Genomic DNA, 25,905 nt, shown 5'->3' on the forward strand with positions numbered 1-25,905 from the left:
GCTGCCACTGGTCCAGGGACCACACTCTGAAAAGAATCGATCTAATCCATCCCTATCGGCCTTTGTTATAGGTGAGGAAACAAGGGGGAGGGATTACAATCAAAATCACAATACAAGTCTCTTAAATATTAACCACACTAAGCAACTGTATTTGCTATGTGCAGAATTCTTTGGCACTTACTTTATGTTAATATCCTCTTCCAACTAGATGGCTGGAAGCAAGTCTGTATCTTATTCTTCTGTGTGTCGCCCTTTGAGTCCCACCTGAGGGGCCACATGAGCCATGGAAAGCACATTTACCTGGGGCTGGGCCACCGGGGAGGGTCTTTGCACCAGGTGCTCCTGGGATCAGAGGCACAGGGGGGTGGACCCCAAGCCGGTGCTAGAAGACCTCAGCAGGTACCAGAGGTGCTGGGCGGCTGGTCACCCTGAAGGGCAGGGTGAGGATGGAAGCGGGACAGGTGTAGTGTGGGATTTGGCAGAGTCCAGAGGGTCATTTTGCCTTGTTCTGAACTCAGTCCATGGACTGAGAGAGAAGGCTGTGGGCTCTTCTCATTATGTGGTGCCCAGGGCATGTGGCAGAGACAGTGAGGCTGCTTTGCAAGCAAGGAGTCAGGCCCAGCACCGAATTCCTACAAGGGCTCTAACATTTGTTGAATAAATGCACACTCAAGTGTGCTTCCTGGCACACTTCAGAAGTGGCAGTGGCAAGGTTTTCTATTTGACTTAAAAATCAGTTATTCTTTTGAAGCCAGTGAATGGAGCACAGACAGAGAGCCAAGCATAAGCCCATAGACCTGGATGTCAAGCAGAGTTGCCCAATAAATGCTGGAGGTCAAAGATGGCCCAGGCTGTCTGTCTGCTGTGGTGCTTATTTTCCCAAAGGTAAAAAACAACAGGTAATGAAAAGACAAGCCACAAACTGGAAGGAAAATATTTGTAAAACACGTATCTGGTAAAGGACTTGTGTTCAAATTATAGAAAGAACTCTTAAAACTCAATAATAAGAAAACAACCCAGCTAAAAAGTGGGCAAAATATCTGCACAGTTAGCTCACCAGAGAGGCTATACAGATGTCAAATGAGCATATGAAAAGATGCTACACATCATAGGTCATTAAGGAATTGCAAATTAAAACAACAAGAGGGGCGCCTGGGTGGCTTAGTTGTTAAGCGTCTGCCTTCGGCTCAGGTCATGATCCCAGGGTCCTGGGATCGAGTCCCATGTCGGGTTCCCCGCTCAGCGGGAAGCCTGCTTCTCCGTCTCCCACTCCCCCTGCTTGTGTTCCCTCTCTGGCTGTGTCTCTCTGTCAAATAAATAAATAAAATCTTCAACAACAACAACAACGAGATACCACTATATACCTATTAGAATGGAAAAATCCCAGAACACTGACCGCACCAAACCCTGGTGAGGTTGTAGAGGAACAGGAATTCTCACTCTTTGCCTGTGGGAATGCAACATGGTATGGTCCAGCTACTTTGGCAAACAGTTTGGCAGTTTCACACAAAACTGAAGGTACGTACTCTTACCATACGATCCAGCAGTTGCACTCCTAGGTATTTACCCAAAGGGGTTGTCCACACAAAAACCTGCACACAAATGCTTATAGCAGTTTTATTCATAATTGCCAAAAACTGGAAGAAACCAAGACGTCCAATAGGTGAATGGATTAACAAACTGTGGTACATCCAGACAATGGAGTTTAAACAGCAATAAAAGATATGAGCTGCCTAGCCACAAAAAGACACAGAACAACTTTAAATGCATATTACTGAGTGAAAGAAGCCAATTTGAAAAGACGACATGCCTATGATCCACCTATATGACGTTCTAGAAAAGGCAAAACTGTAGACAGTGAAAAGATCAGTGGTTGTCAGATTTTCAGGGCGATGGAGGGAGGAGTGAACGGCTGCAACAGAGGGGGTTGGGGGGCCGTGAAACTATTCTGTAGGATACTGTTATGGTGGACACATGACATTATGATTCTGTCAAAACCCACAGAATGTAAAACACAGTGAACCCTAATGTAAACTGAAGAGCTTATGAAGTATCAATATTGGTTCATCATTTGTAACAAAGGTACCACACTAACATAACATGTTAATAATGGTGGAAACCATTGAGACGGGGGGGTCTCATTGGGCGGGGGGAATGCTCTGTACTTTCCACTGATTTTCCTGTAAGCCTAACACTGCTCTAAAAAAAAAATAAAGTCTATTAATTTTTTTAATGTGCTACTGAATTCTGAAGGAAGATGATTTGCCGCATAACAGCTCAGCTAAGTTTCTCCTTAGACACCAAAATGACCTTGCACGTTCACTGCTGACGACATCTCCACAAGCTGCCTCAGCACGGCATTGACATGCTGAGAGCTGTCCTCGAGTTTGATGGATTATTGAGGAAAACTTTTTGAATGTGGGAAGCACACTCATGGGGCCACCCAAGAGCTTTGCATTATTTTTGTCTTTAGAAAAGCCACCGACTAAATCTGGCACATAGAAATGTGCCGGAGAGATTTTTTTTTTTTAATTTGCTGATTAGGAACCCTGACCTTTAAGGAGCTGATGGTCTAGAGTAGATAGAACATGAACATAAACCACTATAACAGGAAGTAGAAAAGTAATTCATGCCCTGAGAGAGGTACAGTTGAAGTGGGCGGGAGAGAAGAAAGAGATATCTCCTCTCTACTGTCCTCAAGTAGAAGCTGGTTTAGAGAAGGTTGGGTGGGAGAGCCAGGCATGACTGGGGCTTGTGGAATAGGGGAATCCATATTCCAAGCAGAAAAAATTCTGGAAGCAGAGGCAGAGAGGTGTGTGTGTGTGTGTGTGTGTGTGTGTGTGTGTGTGTGTGTGTGTGTGTGTGTCCGTCCGTCCATGCACTAGGAACATGATGTCTGGATAAGGTGGCTAGAGTGCAGTGCATGGAGAAGGATGAGGAATGGTTTAAAAGGTTGAGGCCAGATGGTGGAAGGCTCTGAATCACAGGCCAAGGAATTGAGACTATGTTCAGTAGGCAGTGGGGAACCACTGAGGGTATTTGAGTCAAGGAATGAGCAAATCACAGCTATGCTCCAGAAAAGGCATCTGGTGGCAGCTATAAGATGTATCCGAGAAAAGAAGCGTGGAGGTAAGGACACATGTCAGGAGGCTACTTTAAGGAAGTAACAAGAACCCAGCCATGTCTTCTGCCGCTGAATTTCCACAGTCCCTTCTCTGTACCTCTCTTATGCACTGACCAATTTTTACCCTGTGTACATATTTTAAACAGTATATTTAGTTCATTATAAAGGAAAATTAGACAATATAGAAACAAACGGTTAACAGTGGTCTCACCACCCAGAAATAATGACTATTACCATCATGGGATCTGTCCTTTCAGATTGCTTTATATATAATTCACACATTGGGTTTCTTATATTGGGCATAGTTTTAAAACCCACTTTTTCTAATTTATGGTGGACATATATCCCTGTCAATCATTATATCTAGGTGTTTGTTGTCATTCATTGGTTTTTGTTTTCATTTTCCCAGTTTTTAAAATTGTGAGATATACAAAACATGAAATTTACCATTATTGACCTTCATGTCGTTCAGGCTGCTGTACAGCCACTTCTGTTTGGTTCTAGAACATTTCATAAGCCAAAGGAAACCCTGTACCCGTAAAGCAGTCACTCCCCATTCTTCTGTCCCTCCAGCCCCTGGCAACCACTAATCTGCTTTCTGCCTCTGGAGATTTATCTGTTCTGGATATTTTATATAAATGGAATCATACAATATGTGGCCTCTTATGGCTGGCTTTCACTTAGCACAATGTTTTCAAGTTCTATCATACCTAGATTTTTTTTTTAAGATTTTATTTATTTATTTGACAGAGAGAGACACAGCGAGAGAGGGAACACAAGCAGGGGGAGTGGGAGAGGGAGAAGCAGGCTTCCCGCGGAGCAGGGAGCCCGATGCAATGTGATGCGGGGCTCGATCCCAGGACCCTGACATCATGACCTGAGCCGAAGGCAGATGCTTAATGACTGAGCCAGCCAGGCGCCCCTCATATGTAGGTTTTTTAATGGAAATATCCTTTTTTAAAAACAAAAGATGCTCATGAACAAAAAGCACTGAGATTTGAGAACTCTTCTCAAGAATACCACTTCTCTGCCTCCTTATGTATAACTGTGATTGGGAATATAGCTATCCAGACCTTTTAGATGAACGGAAGTTGATAGGAAGCAATCAACGTATGCCTTTATCCAACATATTCTCTTGTCTCCCCTTTTCCATCACCTGATGTGAATGTTTGAAGGTGCCTTAGATTTTCTAATCACTCTCAGGATTTCAGATAGGCTCATTTTTCAGAAGTTGAAATATCCCATCTAAATCAAAACTTCAGTCTCTCATCTAATCAATACAGCCTGACCTACAGACCAGCTCTTCTGCTGCCCTGACACACCCCACTCCCTCTGTGCACTCTGCCTCCTCCAAGGATGCTTCTGCAAGTTCCTTAGGAACCCACCTCCTGTGTCTTGCCTACTCACAGCCCTCCCCTAGCAAGGCCAGGGAGGAAGGTGTTGCATGCACCATTCCACTGGACACATTGCCTAACTTCTTAGGGCTACTCTTAGTTCCTGCTTTGGCACTATGCCCCTGGGACCCTTTGGCCTAAGAGGCAGCCTTCTTAGGTGGCTGGTCAACATGCCCATAGGAAATCTATAACAACAGAGGGTACTTTCCATATCTGTGACCATCCCGCATCATTTAAATGGCATTTCTAGATTCAGGGAAATTCCCAAATTGAGTCCACCATCCAAGGTAGTAGCCTCCCTTGCCTCCAGGGTGCCGCTGTTTGACCTATCTCTGCCAGTGAGATGGAGCTGTGGGACCTAGGACCTGGAAGGGAGAAGGAGAGAATGTTTGTGTGGTGCCATAGCATCAGTGATACTTTGGCTGGAGCAGCGCCAGGGTCTGGTTGGTGATCCCGACCATGTAGTTTCTATGCTTGGCTCTCTGACCCACCCGGGATTCAGTATCCTTTAAAAATCCATGCTCTGCTTAAACTATTGAGTTTAATTTTCACTAAGAACTTTGGTGCCACATCCTTGCTTAGCTGGTGGCTAAGGACAAGCTGCTTTCATCACTGCCCTCTGTCCTCACCTGGCCATCTCCCACTGCCCCAGCCAGCCTGGGAGTCTGGCATGAGTTTTTCTAGCCTTCTCTCCTACGGGCTGTGGGGTGTAGTAGTTACTGGACCAGCTTGACCATCTGTTAGTTCCAAATAGATGGTCTGGCATCTTTCTTTAGAAAATGTGAGCACTTACCATGTTTGTCCTTAACTTTAGGGCATCTACACAACTCTAGAACAGTAGGAAAGTCCAATTCCACACTGTGTCACACACACATTTTCTATGTACTTTTCATAAAATACATATCATAAAAACATATATCATCATATATGTTATTTTATGACCTTTTTATTTAATGTTACATTGCAGACAATTTTCTTTGTTAATGAGAATAATTTTCATTAGTTTCAATAGTTCATTTTTTTAAAAAAATCAGCTATATTGCTGAATGTATAACTTAAAAACAATAAAAAGCACTCATTTTAAATGGACACTGTGACCATCACCAAAATCAAGATGTAGAATGTTTCCATTATTCCAAAGAGTTCCCTCATATCCCTTTGCAGTCAGTCCCTCCCATCCCTCAGCTCTAGGCGACATTCATCCTTTTCAATAGCTACATAACAATCTCATAATATACAGGTTCCTTATTTATTTAACCAGTCTCCTATTGATGGACATTTATATAGCTTTCAGTTTATGATTTTATTCCTGTATCAACAAATATTTTTGGAGCATCTGCTACGTGTTAAGCATGGTGCTATTAAAACAATGATCCAACACACATATATATGTGTGTATGTATTTAATAGCTTATTTCCTTAAAATCTATCTCCTAAAAGTGCAATTGCTGGGTCAACAAAAGTGCATGTTAAAATAATTTTGATAAATATTATCAAATTACCCTTCAGCAAATTTGTAACAATTTACAGTCCTGTCAATAGTGTGTGTGAATGGCCATTATTCCCACACCATCATCAGTGCTAGCTTTTATAAACCTTTCCCAGTCCGTTAGGAGAAAAATGGTTTGAATTTATGTGTCTTTGTTTACTGATAAGGTGGGCCATCTTAGGGTCTGTGACTTTTATTTGGTTTGTGGAAATCAGGAGCCAGCCTCCCTTGTCTTCACCCCTCAGAGTGAGGCTGTGGCTAGGCTCTTCCCTGGGTCTCTATCCACTGAGCTAGAAGGTTGTCCTGTCCTGTTGGAAGTTTGGCAGAGGTCACCCTTTGGTTCCTGATAGCTCCCTACTTCCCCCTTGAACAGCCACTTTGGAGAAAGCCCCCCCCAGGGTAGCACTGGCCCTGGTCTCTTCCGTGATTGGACCTGCCCTGCCGGTGCACCTGAGCAGGTCTACACCACGGGAACTGGCCAGAGGAACAGATTGCAGAGCAGCTATGATCAGCCCACCTCTGCAGCCTGGGGGCACTTGCTGATAATGGAGAAGATTAAAGTTGCCCCCAGTGTGGCCGCCACATCTCTCTTGGCTCTCCCAGGAGACTTCCCTGACCCTTCCAGATTTAGGAGTCTCAGTGAGATGGCTCTTTGTGTCTCCTCAGGTTGCTTCTCTCTTGATGGATGTTATGGACTGATTGCCCCCTTCTGTACTTTTACACCTGAGCTCCCTCTCCCCCTTCCCTTGGCTTTTTGGTCATTTAGTAGCAGAAGGGAGAGTTTGCAGGGTGGCTCTAGACTGCTTTCTTCCTCAGCTATCCTGATATTTAATTTAATTTATTTTTATCTTATGTTTTAAATGTTCAATATTAACAATAATACCATATTCACCATCTTCAGTGCTAACACTGGATCAATAGTTTCCCAATATTGAAACAATCAGGGTCTTCCAGTTGATGCACAGATTTAATGTGACAGTATGTAAGTTTTCTCATTGACAAGCTGTTATTAAATTGCGTACCTTATATCGGTGGCTTCTTAGAGACAATTTGTGGTGGTAACAGTAAAAATTTCTCACATGCCGTACTACTTTGTCACCTACCAGGATCAAATGAAATACTGTGACAGTGCCTGAGGTGGGTCCGTCACCTCATCCCAGTGGCAAAACTGGGCTCTAAGGGATTTTCCCAGTTTCCATACCTCTATCCCATGCAGCCTGTACTGCGTTAAGAGCCCAGTTTGGGACTTAGAGTTGTTTCATTGTGTTTTCTGAGCCTGGATGTAAACCTTGTTGAGAATATCTGTAGTTTGTTCTGAGTTGAGGGCAGATAAGAAAGGACTATTGAAGCCGGAGAAATGGACTCAGGGCCCAGAGCTTCTAGAGATGATGGAGGATTTTCCAAGTGTAGACAAGCTGGGAATGGCAGGCAGTTCACAGAGGGCTGGCAGGAGAGGGGACTGGAATGAGCTGAGGCCCAGAGGTGTTTGTGTAATTAAAGAGACCCTGATTGTGGTTCTTGAGTAAAGCTAATAGGAGGTGGGTAAGTTCGGTAGGCCAGGTTTTCTCAGGTGGTCAGTCACCTGGGCTGCAAGGAAACTCCAGTTCCTGGCTTCCTGGATCCAGATCACTAGAGTGGCCCAGGAATCTGCATTTTAGGCAAGCTCTGCATGTATTTCTCAGGCCCAATGCAGCTAGAACCTCTGGTGGACACCATTGGCCTTGAGGCGGGAAAGCTGATGTTGTCTTCTTACCCTTGCCACTGACCAGATAAGTGGTCCAGGGCAAGGCCAGGTCACAACAGCCGTGTGAAGAACCACTGCCTTTTCAGTTGTGCAGCCCACACTGCCTTCCTCCTGCCTTCCTCTTGCCACATCTTCACTCTGTACTGCTCAGCACATGTCCCCTTTAGTCTTCATTCACATATTGCTGCTTTGGAACCTTTAATCTGATGAGACTGGAAACTTGAGAGCAGGGATGGCCTTAGACCATGTTGCATCCCAATGCCCAGCACCAAGCTTGGAACTTGCTGGGATCTCTTTAAATGCCTGTAATCTGAGGGGTCCTGACCCACATAAAGGCATGTAGATACCTTGGTTTGCATTTGCCCCAGTCTCTACCCTTTTTTAAAATAAACAGTGTTGTTTAGAAGGAAGTGAGGTCTTTGCAGCATCCCCGGAGATGCCCCTAGAGCACCATTGCACAGCAGTGTCGTATAGAGGGATAGCTCCAGCTGGGAAGCTTCCAACAAGACCTGGGTCATACAAAGAGAGGTATTAGTGAGTGGCACTTCTCCCCAAATCCTGACCTAAACCAGAGCCCCAGCTTCGTGCCAATGAGCACTGTGCCATTGGTGTTCAAATGGGACATTGGCCAACATTTTGGCCATTGTCATCATGCAAAGACCTGTGATCTATGAAAGGAGACCTGACTTCCCTGGGAGTGAGGACAGGAGGGCACAATTGTGGAGGGGACAACTTCAGGAAATCCTGGTGCCACCTTCTGACAGTGTCTGGTAATGTTTTGGGCACTGTCTTATATATTGGTACACTAAAGTTGTGAAAAATAGGGTGACTCTTCCTAAAATTCTTCTCCTTTGATAAGATATCTAGTTGGTCAGGAACTATATCTAGCTTAAGTTCTGTATTTTTACCCATTCTCTTTGCTAGCTTGTAAGTCCTGGCGGTAGGCACAGGGTGAGCACCCAAGAGAACCCAGAAACTGGTTATTTGATTGGTTTGCTTTGGATGGTTGGGGTTTATGGCACAAGGAAGAAAGTAGGATTCTCAGGGGATTGACTGTTGCTGAAATGGCCCATAGGAATACCGTGACAGGATGGTCCCTAAGTCAACTAAGTATATTGTGGCATAAAGATATGTATTACTAGTTTTGCTTTCACACTTGTGTCCTGTTCTTATTCCAGTGCTCCATGAGGAAGGGGGTATAATTAAGCAAGTGTTCACAGCCACCCTCAACAGCTTGTGAATGATTAAGACTCTTCCCTCAAAGAGTTGCACTGGAGTATGAATTATTACAGTCCTTGGGAAAGCAGTCTTGTTTTAACTGTTAAAATTTTAAATATATACTCTTCAGCCCACTAATGTCACTCCTGAGACTCTATCCCATACAACTGAAAATAAATACAGATTGAAATGTATGCAAGGATGTTTACTGTAGCATTTTCACAGTGGCCTAAAAAAAAAAAAAAATCAGGAACTACCCATCAGTGGGCAAATTGTAAACTAACTTATGGCACATCTACACCATGAAATACTATGCAGCCATTAATTAAAGAATGAATCTGAGTTTTCTGCTTGACTTGGGAGAGGGGGTTTCTACCAGATATTGAGCGGGAAAAGCAAAAAATAGATAAGTATGAATAATATATACTTTTAAATAAAGCAAACAACTGTACAATTATAAGCACAAAGAACAGTGAGGAAAGATACATATAGATTTAACATGGTCATATGTGTGTGCACATATGTCTGTTGGGGGAGGACAACAGTAAGGCAGATAATGTGGGGGAAGCAGGCACCACTAAAAACTTGAATTTTATGACAAGCAATTTACGTAAAGTTGTATATGTGCATGTGTGTATATATATGAATTAAGAAATCAGAAAAAGGTATAAATCTTTATCTGTTGACCAGAAAGGATGTCCATTATATATTGATAAGTGATAAAAGCAAATTGCAGAGTTGGTTTTATTTTGTTAAACACAAACCCACAAAAATTAGCCTATATATGTAAGTACATGTGTACATGATTCTGAGCAAGGATTTCTACACCTGGGTGTTAACATAGGGACCTCAACTGAGATGTGAAAGGTTAAGATGGAGGATGGAGGGAAACTTCATGCTTTAAAAATATACATCTTTGTATTTTATGTGTCTATAATGTATCAATTATCTATTGCCACATAGTAAACTACCCCCCAAAACTTAATGGGCTTAAAAAAAAACAAACCTTTCCTTGACAGATGGCTGAAGGAAGAGGGGGATTGTGCCTGCCAGTGTGAGGAATCATTAGTTGCTTAATATTTATAAGGAAGTTTATAGCTTTCAAAGCACTCTTGTAATGTTTCATTATTCTCACCTTTTTGAATTTTAATTTCTACCTATGCATCTGTCTATCTATCTATGCCTCTGTCTCTATCACTAGTCCACAAGTTTCTTGAGTGCTGTGACCAGGTCTCATTTATCATGATAATATCAATGTTTAGTATTGTTCCTGGAACATGGAAGATGCTAATAAAGAACTGAATAATGAATTTAAAAAAAAAACAACTTTATTTAGTTCATGAGTCTGGGTTGGCAATTTAGGCTGGGAACAGCCAGGTGGTTCTTCTAGTCTTGCCTGAGCTCACTCAGGAGGGCAGCTGCCTGTTGGCTGGCCTTGACTGAGGCAACTGGACATCCTGCAGCAGGCCAGCCCAGGTGTGTATGTTGTCATGGTGATGTGCAAGAGAAAGGGCCAGCCCAAACACATGACCAATGCTTCATGTTTGCTGATATATTGGGGTACGACAGAGAAACAGAATCAATAAGATATATATATTATATATGTCAATAAAGTGATTTATTATAAGGAATTGACTCACATGATTATGGAAGCTGAAAAGTCTAGCGAGGAGAGCCAGTGGTGTAAGTTTGAGTCTAAGTCTAAGAGCAAAAGACTGATGTCCCAGCTCAAAGACAGTGAGGCAGAGAGAAAGAATTCTTTCTTACTCAACCTTGTATTCTTCTATTCAGGCCTTCAACAGATTGGATGAGGCCACCCATATTGGGGACGGCAACCTACTGTACTCAGTATACCAATTCAAATGTTAACCTCATCCAAAAACATCTCCACAGGGGTGCCTGGGTGGCTCAGTTGGTTGGGCATCCAACTCTTGGTTTCTGCTCAGGTCGTGGTCTTGGGGTCATGGGATCGAGCCCTGCATTGGGTTCCATGCTGGGCATGGAGTTGGCTGGAGATTCTTTCCCTCTCCCTCTCTCCCTGCCCCTCCCCCTGCTCATGCTCGCACTCTCTGTCTCTCTCTAAAATAAATAAAGTCTTGAAAAACACACATACCTTCACAGACATACCCAGAAGTAATGTTTAAATATCCTTTTTTATGTGTCGGGTTGACACATAAAATTAACCATCACACCCTCCAATCCACTTGGACAAAGCCAGTCACATAGCCAAACCCAGAGACAGGGTAAAAGGGCAATGAAAAGTTATGAGACTATCTTGGTCCATTCAAGCTGCTGTAACAATACCACAGCCTGGGTGACTTCAACAAGCATTTCCTTCTCTCAGTTCTGGAGGCTAGGTAGTCCAAGATCAAGGTGATGGCAGATCTGGTATCTGGTGAGAGCTCTCTTCCTAGTTTGCAGACAACTATATTCTTGCTGAATCCTCACGTGGCCAAGTATCTCTTCCTTTGAGTGCACTAATCCAATTCATGAGGGCTCCACCCCCACGATCTATCCAAAGACCTCCATCTTAATACCATTACATTGGAGTTAGGATTTCAAAACAGGACTCATGAGGTGGGACAAAAGCATGCAGTCTGTAACAAAGGGGGCATTGGTATAGGGAGGGTAAAGAATGGGGGTCGCTTTCACATCATACCATTTGTAGTATAAAAGTATTGAAGAAAGAGGACTTTTTCCCTCCATTTACCTAAGAATGGTCACTTACCTGGTATCATGTGGAATTCAGCAGCAAAATTAATTATATCTGGGTTCTTAACATATTTTAGTTAATATCACATAAAGCAAAATATTGCTTTGGCGGTTTGCAAAGTTTGGCATATATACTTAAGATTTGCTTGGTTCCAGAAGGTGGGGGGTCAGGGGTAACGGAGCAGCCGTTACAGCCCCAGCTCATTGTTGGTACTTCCCAAAATCATAGATAATAGTTTCCCGGAAGCTCTGCAGAATTCCAGAGGGAGAATGACAGCAGGCCAGGGTTGAGGAGTGCCTGCTAGGTGGCATTCTTTTCAGGCCAACTGGGGGTAAGGAGGCAGTGAGGGGATCCTTTGTCCAGCAGGGACATGGTATATTCAATTTAGGGAATGTTTGTTAGGAAAAAAATATTGAGGGGAATGAAAAGATTATGAAAATGGTCTTCTTGGGCGCCTGGGTGGCTCAGATGGTTAAGCATCTGCTTTCGGCTCAGGTCATGATCCCAGGGTCCTGGGATCGAGTCCCGCATCGCTTCTCCCTCTGCCTCTGTCTCTCTCTCTCTCTCTCTCTCTCTCTCTCCCTCCCTGTCTCTCATGAATAAATAAATAAAATCTTTAAAAAAAAAAAAAAAAAAATGGTCTTCTTGATTTTCTTCTTAGAATACCCAAATAATTTGAGATGATAGGATCTAGTTTTGTGTGATCTTGCTCCATGTTTCCCATACTTGATGAAACTGATAATAATTGATAGGCTGCATGACTATCTAAGTGAAGAGGAGCAAACACAATAGAAAGTTAGAGGCATCCATAGGACACCATACTACACCTAGAAAAGAGAGCCACTGTGGGCTCCCTGCCCACTATTTGGTAGCTAAGAATTTTGCAATAGACTGGAGATTACAGTGGGAGAGTGCTTGGTTACATGATTGATTGTCTTCATTTTAGTTCCTTGTTAATGGAGCAAGGTATTAATGGGTCAAGGTAACAAGGATGACCTTTTGTTGTTACACAGAAACCTTTCTCATTCAGCACAAGAAACACAACTTTCTCCTCCTGGGGGTGTGGAACATGATGTTCCTGAAAGGTGCCAATACTCAGTGGCTTCTCACTAAGAACAGATTCTCCAGCAAGCTTGATAATGGCAAAATTGAGCCTCACACATGCAATGCTTTCTAAATAAAAGAACCCTGAGATTTTGTGAGAGCGCATCCTCTATATTTCCTGCCAGCCACCAATATTTGGTCAGTCTTATTTGGAGACCTAGGAAACTTATTCAGCTGAGCCACAGAACCATATCAGAAGTGTCCAAACCTGGCCTGGCAGACGATTAGTTATGCCTGCAACAGCTCCTTTCCACTTCTTGCTGAGAGAATGGAGATTTGTTTATGGAAACAATATGCCCAGCCCCAGGGGATGAATTATGACTGGACTAGGCTCTCCTATCACTCCTTACTCCTTTGGCCAGCTGCCCATTGTCCCAGGCTTCTTCACGGCCATCTGACCATGTGACCCAGCTCTGCCCAAGGAGATATCAGGAGATGTTGGCTAGAGGGCTTGGAAAGATAATTCCTACAGAATAAAAGATCAGAGCTTATGAAGAGAAAGCCTTTGGTTCTTTCTTCCTGTTTAGGAGTTGGCATGCAAGCTGGAGCTGCAGCAGCGATTCTGCAACCACAAGGCAATAAGTGTGAGTAATGCATCACACAGAGGACTGGGGAAGGATGAAAAGGGTTTGAGTCCTTGGTGATATCTCAGAGCCACTGCCTCCAGGCTTATTCCTAGGTAAGATAATTAAAAGTCTTCACTGCCTAAGTCACTGGTAGTCAGGTACTCTGTTACTTGCAAATGAAATTATTCCTAACTGATAAACCTGGCCTCCTTCTGCCTGGCCAGGGTAGGTTCGGCTGACAGTTCCACCACAGTAGCTTTGCAACCAGTCAACTCTGTCTGCAAAATAGGGATTAAAAGGCCATCTTTACCTCATGTAGTTTCTGATTCAGAAGATCAGAATGTGGTCTGTGATAGAGCTTGAAGTCCGGAAATGTGATGCCACCAGCTTTGCTTTTCTTTCTCAACATTCCTCTGGCTATTCGGCATCTTTTCTTGTTTGATGCAAATTTTAGGGTTATTTGTTCCATTTGTGAAAAAAGTTGATGGTATTTTGATAGGGATTGCATTGAATGTGTAGACTACTCTAGGTAGCATAGACATTTTCACAATATTTGTTCTTCCAATCCATGAGCATGGAATGTTTTTCCATTTCTTTGTGTCTTCCTCAATTTCTTTCATGGGTATTCTATAGTTTTCTGAGTACAGATTCTTTGCCTCTTTAGTTAGATTTATTCCTAGGTATCTTATGGTTTTGGGTGCAATGTAAAGGGGATCAACTCCTTAAATTCTCTTTCTTCTGTCTCCTTGTTGGTGTATAGAAATGCCACTGATTTCTGTGCATTGATTTTATATCCTGCCACTTTCCTGAATTCCTGTATGAGTTCTAGCAGTTTTGGGGTGGAGTCTTTGGGGTTTTCCACATAAAGTATCATATCATCTGCAAAGAGTGAGAGTTTGACATCTTCTTTGCCCATTCGGATGCCTTTTATTTCTTTTTGTTGTCTGATTGCTGTGGCTAGGACTTCTAGTACTATGTTGAACAGCAGTGGTGAGAGTAGACATCCCTGCTGTGTTCCTGACCTTAGGGGGAAAGCTCTCAGTTTTTTCCCATTGAGAATGATATTCACTGTGGATTTTTCATAGATGGCTTTTATGATATTGAGGTATGTACCCTCTTTCCCTATACTGTGAAGAGTTTTAATCAGGAAAGGATGGTGTACTTTGTCAAATGCTTTTTCTGCATCTATTGAGAGGATCATATGATTCTTGTCCTTTCTTTTATTAATGTAGTGTATCACATTGATTGATTTGCAGATGTTGAACCAACTTGCAGCCCAGGAATAAATCCCACTTGGTCGTGGTGAATAATCCTTTTAATGTACTGTTGGATCCTATTGGCTAGTATTTTGGTGAGAATTTTTGCATCCATGTTCATCAGGGATATTGGTCTGTAATTCTCCTTTTTGGTGGGGTCTTTGGTTTTGGGATCAAAGTAATGCTGGCCTCATAAAAAGAGTTTGGGAGTTTTCCTTCCATTTCTATTTTTTGGAACACTTTCAGAAGAATAGGTTCCTTGTTAATGAGTGTTTGGTAGAATTCCCCTGGGAAGCCATCTGGCCCTGGGCTCTTGTTTGTTGGGAGATTTTTGATTACTGCTTCAATTTCCGTACTGGTTATGGGTCTGTTCAGGTTTTCCATTTCTTCCTGGTTCCGTTTTGGTAGTTTAAGCATGTCTAGGAATGCATCCATTTCTTCCAGATTGTCTAATTTGCTGGCATATACTTGCTCATAATATGTTCTTACAATTGTATTTCTTTGGTGTTGGTTGTGATCTCTCCTCTTTCATTCATGATTTTGTTGATTTGGGTCATTTCTCTTTTCTTTTTGATAAGTCTGGCCAGGGGTTTATCAATCTTACTAATTTTTTCAAAGAACCAGCTCCTAGTTTCGTTGATCTGTTCTACTGTTCTTTTGGTTTCTATTTCATTGATTTCTGCTCTGATCTTTATTATTTCTCTTCTCCTGCTGGGTTTAGGCTTTATTTGCTGTTTTTTCTCTAGCTCCTTTAGGTATAGGGTTAGGTTGTGTATTTGAGACCTTTCTTGTTTCTTGAGAAAGGCTTGTATTGCTATATACTTTCCTCTTAGGACCGCCTTGCTATATCCCAAAGATTTTGAACACTTGTGTTTTCATTTTCATTTGTTTCCATGAATTTTTTTAATTCTTCTTTAATTTCCTAGTTGATCCATTCATTCTTTAGTAGGATGCTCTTTAGCCTCCATGTATTTGAGTTCTTTCCAACTTTCCTCTTGTGATTGAGTTCTAGTTAAAAAGCACTGTGGTCCGAAAATATGCAGGGAATGATCCCAGTCTTTTCGTACCAGTTGAGACCTGATTTGTGACCCACGATGTGATCTGTTCTGGAGAATGTTCCATGTGCACTAGAGAAGAATGTGTATTCTGTTGCTTTGGGATGGAATGTTCTGAATATATCTGTGAAGTCAAAGATGTAATCATCAAGAGAGTATGGTGCTGGCATAAAAACAGACACATAGCTCAATGGAACAGAATAGAGTACTCAGAAATGGACCCTCAACTCTGTGGTCAACTAATCTTCGACAAAGCATTAAAGAATGTCCAATGGGAAAAAGAGAGTCTCTTCAACAAATGGTGTTGGGAAAACTGGACAGCCACATGCAGAAGAATGAAACTGGACCATTTCCTTACACCACACACAAAAATAGACTCAAAATAGATGAAAGACCTAAATGTGAGACAGGAATCCATCAAAATCCTTGAGAAGAACACAGGCAGCAACCTCTTTGACCTTGGCTGCAGCAACTTCTTCCTAGACACATAGCCAAAGGCAAGGGAAGCAAGGGCAAAAATGAACTATTGGGACTTCATCAAGATAAAAAGCTTTTGCACAGCAAAGTAAATAGTCAACAAAACCAAAAGACAGCCGACAGAATGGGAGAAGATATTTGCAAATGACATATCAGATAAAGGGCTAGTATCCAAAAGCTATAAAGAGCTTATCTAACTCAACACCCAAAGAACAAATAATCCAATCAAGAAATGGGCAGAAGACATGAACAGACATTTCTGCAAAGAAGACACCCAATGGCCAATAGATGAATGAAAAAGTGCTCAACATCACTCAGCATCAGGGAAATCCAAATCAAAACCTCAATGAAATGCCACCTCACACCAGTCAGAATGGCTAAAATTAACAAGTCAGGAAATGACAGATGTTGGTGGGGATGCGGAGAAAGGGGAACCCTCCTACACTGTTGGTGGGAATGCAAGCTGGTGCAGCCACTCTGGAAAACAGTATGGAGGTTCCTCAAAAAGTTGAAAATAGAGCTACCCTATGACCCAGCAATTGCACTACTGGGTATTTATCCCAAAGATACAAATGTAGTAATCCTAAGGGGTACCTGCACCCCAGTGTTTATAGCAGCAATGTCCACAGTAGCCAAACTATGGAAAGAGCCTAGATGTCCATCAACAGATGAATGGATAAAGAAGATGTGGTGTATATATATACAATGGAATATTATGTAGCCATCAAAAAATGAAATCTTGCCATTTGCAACGACATGGATGGAACTAGAGGGTATTATGCTAAGTGAAATAAGTCAATCAGAGAAAGACAATTATCATATGATCTCTGTGGAATTTTAGAAGCAAGACAGAGGATCATAGGGGAAGGATGGGAAAAATGAAACAAGATGAAAACAGGGAGACAAACCATAAGAGACTCTTAATCTCAGGAAACAAACAGTGTTGCTGGAGTGTAGGGGGGTGGGAGGGATGGGGTGGCTGGGTGATGGACATTGGGGGGTATGTGCTATGGTGAGCGCTGTGTATTGTGTAAGACTGATGAATCACAGACCTGTACCCCTAAAACAAATAATACATTATATGTTAATTTAAAAAAAAAGGAAAAAATGTGGCCTGTGGATCAGCAAACCAGTATCCCCTGGGAATTTGTTCAAAATATGAATCTCAGGCCCCCACCCCAAACATACTAAGTTAGAAAGTTTGTGGTTGGGACCAGTAGTTTTCCAGGTGATTTTGGTGCAATGGAAAGTTTGAGAACCATTGATATAATAGTCAAATGGAGTGGTTGCATGTCAGACACCTGGGGAACTTAAAAAAAGATTCTCAAACTCCACCTACAGAGTTCTGATTCAGCAGTTCTGCAGTATAGCCTATGAATTTATACGTCCCAAAAGGCCCCCAGGTGATTCTGAGTAAACCAGGCTTGGAAACCAATGGGATGTGTATGCCAAGGGACCATTACACAAGTAAGGGTTGAGGAATTGACCTGGGCGCCTCTGGGGACAGGTGAACTGTATTACGGACTTTTTCACCTGGCAAGTGAGGGAACTGACAACTTGATCTTAGAAATCTTTTTTAGGGGCGCCTGGGTGGCTCAGTCGTTAAGCGTCTGCCTTTCGCTCAGGTCATGATCCCAGGGTCCTGGGATCGAGCCCCGCATCGGGCTCCCTGCTCGGCAGGAAGCCTGCTTTTCCCTCTCCCACTCCCCCTGCTTGTGTTCCTTCTCTCGCTATGTCTCTCTCTGTCAAATAAATAAATAAAATCTTTAAAAAAAAAAAAAAAGAAAGAAAGAAATCTTTTTTGGCTTTAAAATTCCTAGGATGCCAGCCTGAATTTTGCAGATCGGGCTAGAACAAGCAAATGATATTGGTAATTACAAAGGCTAATGAGCAACAAGTGGATTTTACTAAAGTCAAAAAAAGCAGCCTCACTACCCACCATAGCCAGACCCTGTAAGTCCAAAACAGGTTTTCTCTTCTGCTTTTACTAGGTTTATGAGACAGCAGGTTTGCACTTCAAATGTTCATTTATAGAGTGCTAGACTACACCTGATTCGTGCTAGGCTTGTGCTTTGGGGTTATTTTATTTGGAGAATATTGTTTTTAAATAACATCTTCAGGGAGCTTGCTTTCTAAAATGTGCTGCTTGTTAAGGATCAAAACCACTGACTAAAGCAGCCTACTCACTGTCCGTCCAAATATGATTTACCCTGTCTCCTACCTCATCTTTGCCTTCTACTGGAGATGCCAATCGTTTCTTACCCAGTCCCATATCTCCTTTTCAGGAAACTACCATCCCGCTTACAGGGAGTCTGCTCCTTCACTCAACTCCTGCTGGATGAATTTAAATCCATGATGCCGTGGAAAGTTAAAAAAAAAAAAAAAAAACCTCATTGATCGAGTTTGGAAGATAACAAGATACCAATTAACTAACTTTTGAAAATCAGTAAATAAAAAGAAAAGTTGAGCATTTATCCTTTTCTATGTGAACTGTATCTTAGGCTAATCAAATAGTTGATGAGGAGGAGTTTGTCTTCATAGAAGCTGATAAATGGAAAAGGCATGATAAAATCATAGTATCCCCCTTTTGCAAATCCTAATGAATTTATGGATCTAGGAAGTGATCACCAAGGGCTGTTAATATCACAAAAATAAGAACAAGAAGACATAAATCTCCTGATGAAAGTCACAACACTGCCTGTGTAGGCTTGCTCACTTGGGAATACAGCTGTTAAAACACCACTCTGGAAGTGGGCATTGCTCCCAGGGTCTCCTGTTGGTGCGTACCCTGAGCCTGACTTCACTGAGGCTTATAAAGGAAAGATTGAGACTGACTATATCTCTGTTACGGAATGGAGACCTGTATAAAGCTTAGTGTACAATTAATACCCAATTCCAAATACTGTAAGGGAGAGTTCCGATTCTAATGTTTAGAACCTTCTTACTAAGGTATACCAAGGTAAAGGGGAAACCCTCAGCAGGGTATGGTTATAAAAAACCTATCCAAATTCTCCCTGCTCTTGTCCCTTGCTTTTTCTGCCCCACGTACAGCTGGTGTGGAAACGGTGGCCTCGTATATTAAAGCCCTTCTAATTTTAGAAAGTTCTCCATCTCTCTTCCAGTTGCTTTAAGACTTTCCCAAGATTTCCTCAAGTACCTTTAACTTCAGCTGTCATTTCTTAATTACACAGAACTTCAGGGAGCTTCCCCAGTTTGCAGATTTACCATCCATCTCCCAATACTTCTCACCCTGGGAGTGCCTGTGCCTTTTACATGATGTCACAACTCTTTTGTCTCTCTGGTTCAAGTGCTTCTGCTTGCTGAGCTTTGGGATTGGGAGAGGGGGTTTCTCTCATGGTGATGTCTTGCAGGAAAGGCAGTTTGCAACAGAATGCAGTCTCCACAAGGATTGCCCCTTGGAGCAACCTCCCTTGTAACATGAACAAAATCACCCAGAACCCAGCTCTCTCTCTTTGTGTTCTTTCTGCCAGATTGTTACTGTCTCTTAGAAGACTTCCAGGTGGTCCCATGGCACTGGTTTATAGAAAAGTATATTCTGTTTACCTAGTCCAAATTTTAGGAGGAAATCTTACACTCAGCCATCCAAATGCTTTGGAATGTGCTCAGATTCAACAGACAGTGCAATTTAAATTTATAAAATAATACTTGTGATAATAAAAGCCAGCACTACACACCAGGCACTATTCTAAGTGTTTTCACATGCATTAACTCATTTAGTTAGTTCTCTTATCATTCTTAAATAAGATTTTTTATTTTATTTTTTTTTTTTTTTAAGATTTTATTTATTTATTTGACAGAGAGAGACACAGCAAGAGAGGGAACACAAGCAGGGGGAGTGGGAGGGGGAGAAGCAGGCTTCCTGCCGAGCAGGGAGCCCGATGCGGGGCTCGATCCCAGGAACCTGGGACCATGACCTGAGCCGAAGGCAGACGCTTAACGGCTGAGCCACCCAGGCGCCCCAGTTCTATTATCATTCTTATCTTATAGGTGGAGAAACTAGGAACAAAGGGGTTAAATAATTTACCCAAGGTGACAGCGCTAGTAAGTGGGAGCCAGGCTCTGACCCCAGGCAGTCTGGCTCCAGGATGTGCTGCCTCTCTCATTGTGGGAAAACACCTGAGATTTTTGAGATTCCTAAAGCTGGAGTATAAATTACCCTGGTTTGCTTAGGCATGCTGGAAAAGTGGAAAGAACTATAAATGAAAAGTCAGAAAACCCGGGGTCCAGTCTGGCTTTCTCTGTCATCTATGTGTGACACAGAAAATTCATCTTGTCACTCTGGACATATTTATTCATCTCTAAAAAGGAGAGTAATTACATTGGGTAATTGTAAGAATCTGTTCAACGTATACTTTGTTCAAACATAACTTTGAAGAAAAGTGCTGTATCAAAGAAAGTTCTAAGGACTTCCATTTTTAGATGAGTTTAGGAGGACTTTGGTTTGACATCTGTTTGACAGTGTAATAAATTCCTACCATTCAATTATTTGTTTTCAAGGTACCATTTTGTATGTCTTGTAAGAACTCACACTTAGAAATGCTGACGGCCGGCTTCAAGACGACTGAGCCCCAGTAGACGCCAAGGAAACCCATGGCTCTGGTTGCATCTTTCAACATGACCAATCCACAGTAAGTAACACCGGGATCTCCTCTCTGTGATTGCTGAGTTGGTACCTCAGAATCGTGGGTGCAACCAACAGCTCCTTCCTCAGCCCTGTGAAGGTGGAGGAGCTCCAGACGATTTTGTCCTTGAGCCTGACATTAAAATGATATGTTAAAATCTGCTCTTTCTCTGAGTTGCCCCACTAATGTCATCTCATTTTTTGGTTTAAAAAAGCAGAGAAATTCTGCAGTCCACCACTGTTGCTATAAATCTTCCATAAGACAGGGATCTTCTGATTCCAAGCAACCGCTATACACACTTCCGTTAGCTGGATGCCATGGAAAATGGGGAAAACTTCAAAAGCAAACCTCAAGACAAGACTAGGACGTGCTTAAGGTGAATTAACAAAATGGGAATTGCAAGGAAATTTAGAAATCATGAGAGGGTTTCTAAAAGTAGGCTTTATGAAACCAAGGGCAGAAGTGCTTTCAGTTCCCCGAACCTAAGATGCCACGTAAACCACCACTTCATCTTACCAAACACCAGCGAAGTGGTCACTTATTTTGTGTTTTGCAACTCACTGGCAAAAATACCAAGATGAGAACAGCACTCTTTCTGTCACACCACACTGCCCCAGCCTGCCTAGCTCTGGGGCTGGCTGCTGCTGTCTGGAGCAGGAACCCGTTATCTCTTGCCCACAGTAATGCTGTGTAACAAACAACCGTGGTACCTGAGCAGAATACAGCATCAGTATCTATTCCTCCATGTGTGGGGTAGCCAGCTAGATACCTGCTCATCTGGAATCACTCTTAGATATGGGGCTTGGCTTGCTGTCAGCTGATCTCGGTGAGACTGGACTCTGCTCAGTGTGTCCCTTTTCCTCCCATAGGCTAGGCTGGTCACCTTCCAATGGCAATATTGGAGGTACAAGAGAAACTGAAGCTCCTTTCCACACCTCTGCCTGTCACGTCTGCTAACATCCCCTTGACCAAAACAAATCATAAAACAGCCCAGAATCAAGGGGGGAGAATCATACTCTTCCTTCTGATGGGAGGAGCTCTCCAGGGTCCCATGGTAAAAGGAGAGGGTGAAGAATGGGGCCATTAATACCCATTGTCCATCATAGTGTTCTTCATATCTGAGACCAGAGGCTAGTCTCAACACCCAGGCTGTGAACTGTGGGACCTTCACTCCCACCAAGGGAGGCCTTGTTTCCTCCTGCTGAGATGACCGCAGATCAGAGATGGTGCTGGGCTGCTATGACCACTGGCAGGGGGGAAACAGAGAGCAAGAAAGTCAGGAAGGCAGAAGTAGCCTGTCCCCTGCTGCTCAAAGCCACATCCTGTTAGTCTCAGAAATTCACTCCAGCCCTCTGAACATCCCACGGATCAGAAAGTTCTCTGTGTGCAGTTAAGCCACCCGTAGCTTCTGTGAGTAGCCCAGAAGAAAAGAGAACAAATTCAACCCAGCATTGACTTTTTTGGAAACACCTGGAGGAGCCAGGATTCCCCACTAAACACCCACACTTTTATTTCAATTGTTGAGAAACACAGAAGCCTCACATCCTATGACTGTTCTGTCTGAAGATCTTGAGTCATTTTGTAAATGTCACACAATGATGAGTACTATTATCTGTGCTTGACAGGTAGCAAAAAGCAAAGGTTTAAATAAGGCCTACCAAAGAGAATCGGGGCACTGGAAATTACTTGGTGAATCCAGGTCGTTTAGGCTCCCAACCGGTGGCGTTCAAATAAAAATCCCTCTTTTTCCTCAATTATCTGCATGATTCAAGCAAGAGAGCAGTGGGCAGATTCGGCTCTGACCTTCCTGGATAACTGCCGCTGTGTGTGGCTGGTTAGCTTTCAGTGATGGTTGGAAAAGGAAAGTTTGGAACTTAGGTGGAGGGACTTGTCCCTGCAGAGCTCCTCCCCCATGCTCCATGTCTCTTCTCCATATCAGATGCTAGGGTGAGAATGAGCCCTTAGGGAGCCTCAGTTTCACCTCCTTGTGTTTCAGCTGGAGAAACTGAGGCTCCAGAGAAGCCCCAGGGAGGTCGGCCTTGGAGTTGACACAGAGCCCAAGAACAGCTGCCAAGACTGACTGCCACCCCAGTAGTAAAACCGGCCTCTCAGTGTTCCCTCAGACATTTAATTTCCACTCCTCTCCATTCACACCATCTTTCTTTCTGACCTTCATTGTTTGGCCAGAAGCATAAGACCCAGCCCCTCAGATTCTACAGGTTAAGAGAGGGTCAGGGATGTGTTGGGGGGACCAAAGACGGCACCCCAGGAAGGTAGAGCAAAGTGATCTAGCCCAGCATCTCTCCACAGGGTCCCTGTTGGTGTTGGGACAGGACACTTCTTCGTTGTCAGCCACGCCACAGGATGTGTAATACCCCCCTCCCACTTAAGTCAGTAGTGACCGAATTGCCATATATCCGCCAGGGGGTTGGGAGGTGATACTGCCTGGAGCTCAGAAGCCTTGTATGGCCGGAGTAGTTGTCAGGTATTCGCAGTGCCCTGCGTAAGCCCGCCAGTGACGTAAGAGACTGACAGCTCCACAGAAGTTTGCTCAAGTGGCCTCCTTTTCCTACTCTCAGCCTTAAGAGGGGAGATGGAGTAGGACCAGTTTAAGTGGGAAGGGAGTGGCAGCCAGGGACAGCTGGCCCCTGCTGCCCTCACTGTCCAAGGCCCAGGTGGTCTCTCCAGGTCAGTTCCCCAACCACCAGCAGAACATCCAGTCACAAACAGAAACCTCTCTTCTCTGTTGTGGTACAGATGGTAGAAACACTTTAAAGGACCTTTACAGAGAAACCCAGGAAACAGTTTAAAAGAGTATATTACTCCGGGGCGCCTGGGTGGCTCAGTCAGTTAAGCGTCTGGCTCTTGGGTTTTGGCCCAGGTCATGATCTCGGTCCTGGGATCGAGCCAGGTGTCGGACTCCCTGCTCAGTGGGGAGCCTGCTTCTCCCTGTCCCTCTGCCCCTCCCTGCCACCCCCTCCCCCTGCTTGTGCTCTCCCTCTCTCTGTCAAATAAATAAATAAATCTTTAAAAATATATATATATATTACTCCAATATAAAGTCTAGGGACCAAAAATCCTAAAGATCTAAACCCAGGTTTTTCTGGTGGGCAGAATTTCCATCTGGGTCTTTAGCCCCCTTGATAAAGATCCTACCTCCATAGCTCCTATTTTCAAATCTGAGCAATTCCTCCTTCCCTTCTTCCATTGTTCCCCAACTGGTAGAGGACACAGGGGCTTCAGTCCAGTCCCTTGATGGCCAGTGTGGAGGATTGGCGACCTCAAGCTTCCCCCGGCCGCCACCAGCCCAGCATAGATTCTGATGCATTCTTCTTCCTTCCCTCGGGGAGTAGAAAAATTACTTTGTTCTTGAGGGTTGACTGCCCTGTTGCCCTTCTCCCCAACTCAGGCCTGCCATAGAAGGAGGAATTTCTGAAGTTGAGATCATCTCCCAACAAGTAGATGAAGAAACCAAGAGCATTGCTCCCGTGCAGCTGGTGAACTTTGCCTATCGTGACCTGCCCCTGGCTGCGGTCGACCTCTCCACGGCGGGTTCGCAACTCCTGTCAAATCTGGACGAAGATTACCAAAGAGAAGGGTAGGTGCCGGGACTGGTGAGTAGCTAAGAAGGCTTTCGCATAATCCCCCGAGTTTCCATGGGTACCTCCAATGAGGCAGCACAGGGGTTAGAGACCAGAAGTTCACATTGGCCACCCAAGCTCTTTTTCTCCTCAGACATTGCTTCCTCAGAAAAATGCTTCGGGCACAGAAATATCTGTCGCTGCTAGATAACCTTTTATGTGACATTTGCTTGGAACTCAGAGATTCATAAAATTGTTTCAGGACTGAATTGCTCCTTAATGGCCCATCCAACCTCCTCTCTGTACACTTGGGAATCAGGAGACCCACAGGGATTAGGAACTGGCCCAAGGTCACAGAGACCATAGGGGGTGGCCTTGGACTGCACTGCCCATTATCAGCCAGCTCTCGCCAGGGAAGAGGCTGGGAAGAAAGCATTCTACACGCAGTAACATGCTGAGTGTGTAAGGGAATTTAGCAGCATTTAGCTAGGAACTTTGCAGACATTAGCTGCTCTCTTTTCAGCAAGGACATGTAGGATATGCTAGTCCTTGAGTCAAAGGAGTGGCCCCTACCCACTCCTACTTAGCTTGTCAAGCAGATTGGATGCCTTTGTTCCCCAGTTAATTTCTCATTAGCCTGGTCTGTCTTACAAACCTTCTGAAGCTGAATGGGTGTTAGAGCCGAATGGGGCAGGGGAGACACACCAGTTCGATGCTCTCCTTTTATGTAGGGGAACCTGGAAGGGCAGGAACAGGTCCTAGGGTCTCCCAACAGGTCAGACTTTTCCCAGCCCCACCCTTTTGCTCATAGAGAATTTTATGATTCATTGTTTGCGTATAACACCCAGTGCTCCATTCAGTACGTGCCCTCTTTAATACCCATCACCAGACTAACACATCCCCCCCCCCCTTCCCTCTAGAACCCTCAGTTTGTTTCTCAGAGTCCATAGATAGAGAATTTTAAACATTGGCCAGGACCTTAGGAGCCACTTCTGGGCCACTCTTCTTTCTCAGGTGTCTGTATATAGTTTGGAACATTCTGGCTGCTTTGAATACAAAAATGAAGGGTTGCTGGGTTATTTTAGAAGCAAATGAGAGGGCTTAGCTAAAGTTAAATTTGCAGAGCTTGGATTTTCTGTGCTTGTTTCCCGAAGGGGCTCTCCCACTTCCCGAGAGAAATTTCCTAACTATTGTAAAGCCATACACCTTTTGCAAAAACTGCACCCTAGGGGCTTTCTCTGAAAATATAATTTTCTCTCAGTATTGTGCATAGTAGAGTCGGGAGGACATTGGGGAAAAAGGACAGGCCAGCAGGTGGAAGATAGAGAAGGGATGCCTGGCATCCTGAGCACTGTCAGCACCCGTCTGATGGCAGGGCTGGCTTCTGGATCTCCAGATCCTTGAGGCCCTGAGCCAAGGCCGGTTTCAAGCCCGTGCCACCTGCGCCATTGCACAGGCCCTACGTCTGGTTTAGTGCTTTGCTGCTCCTTCCCAGAGCCCCTGGTGACAGTGTCACTACAGTCTGGTGGTCAGAAGTGGTA

The 25,905-nt window shown here is 43.7% G+C and overlaps 1 protein-coding gene across 6 annotated transcripts in view; it reads left to right on the plus strand.

Annotated features, from left to right (window-relative positions):
• TMEM266 (transmembrane protein 266) overlaps nucleotides 1–25,905 on the plus strand; it is a 119,742-nt gene that overhangs the window by 29,657 nt on the left and 64,180 nt on the right. For 4 of the 6 annotated variants that reach the window (XR_013450358.1, XM_078079025.1, XM_078079026.1 and 1 more), the window contains exons 1-3: nucleotides 20,657–20,793; nucleotides 20,998–21,159; nucleotides 24,193–24,381. Coding sequence is in view for 5 of the 6 variants with exons in the window: in XM_078079025.1 (XP_077935151.1) it covers nucleotides 21,101–21,159; nucleotides 24,193–24,381 (248 nt within the window). In the remaining variant the exon portion in view is untranslated. Of the gene's footprint in view, nucleotides 1–13,313; nucleotides 13,466–20,656; nucleotides 20,794–20,997; nucleotides 21,160–24,192; nucleotides 24,382–25,905 lie in introns of those variants that run through there. The other 2 variants (XM_036067649.2, XM_036067648.2) reach the window with 2 other exon arrangements.

Source organism: Halichoerus grypus, chromosome 8 (assembly GCF_964656455.1).
Source record: "Halichoerus grypus chromosome 8, mHalGry1.hap1.1, whole genome shotgun sequence".
In the NCBI taxonomy this organism is placed as follows: domain Eukaryota; kingdom Metazoa; phylum Chordata; class Mammalia; order Carnivora; family Phocidae; genus Halichoerus; species Halichoerus grypus.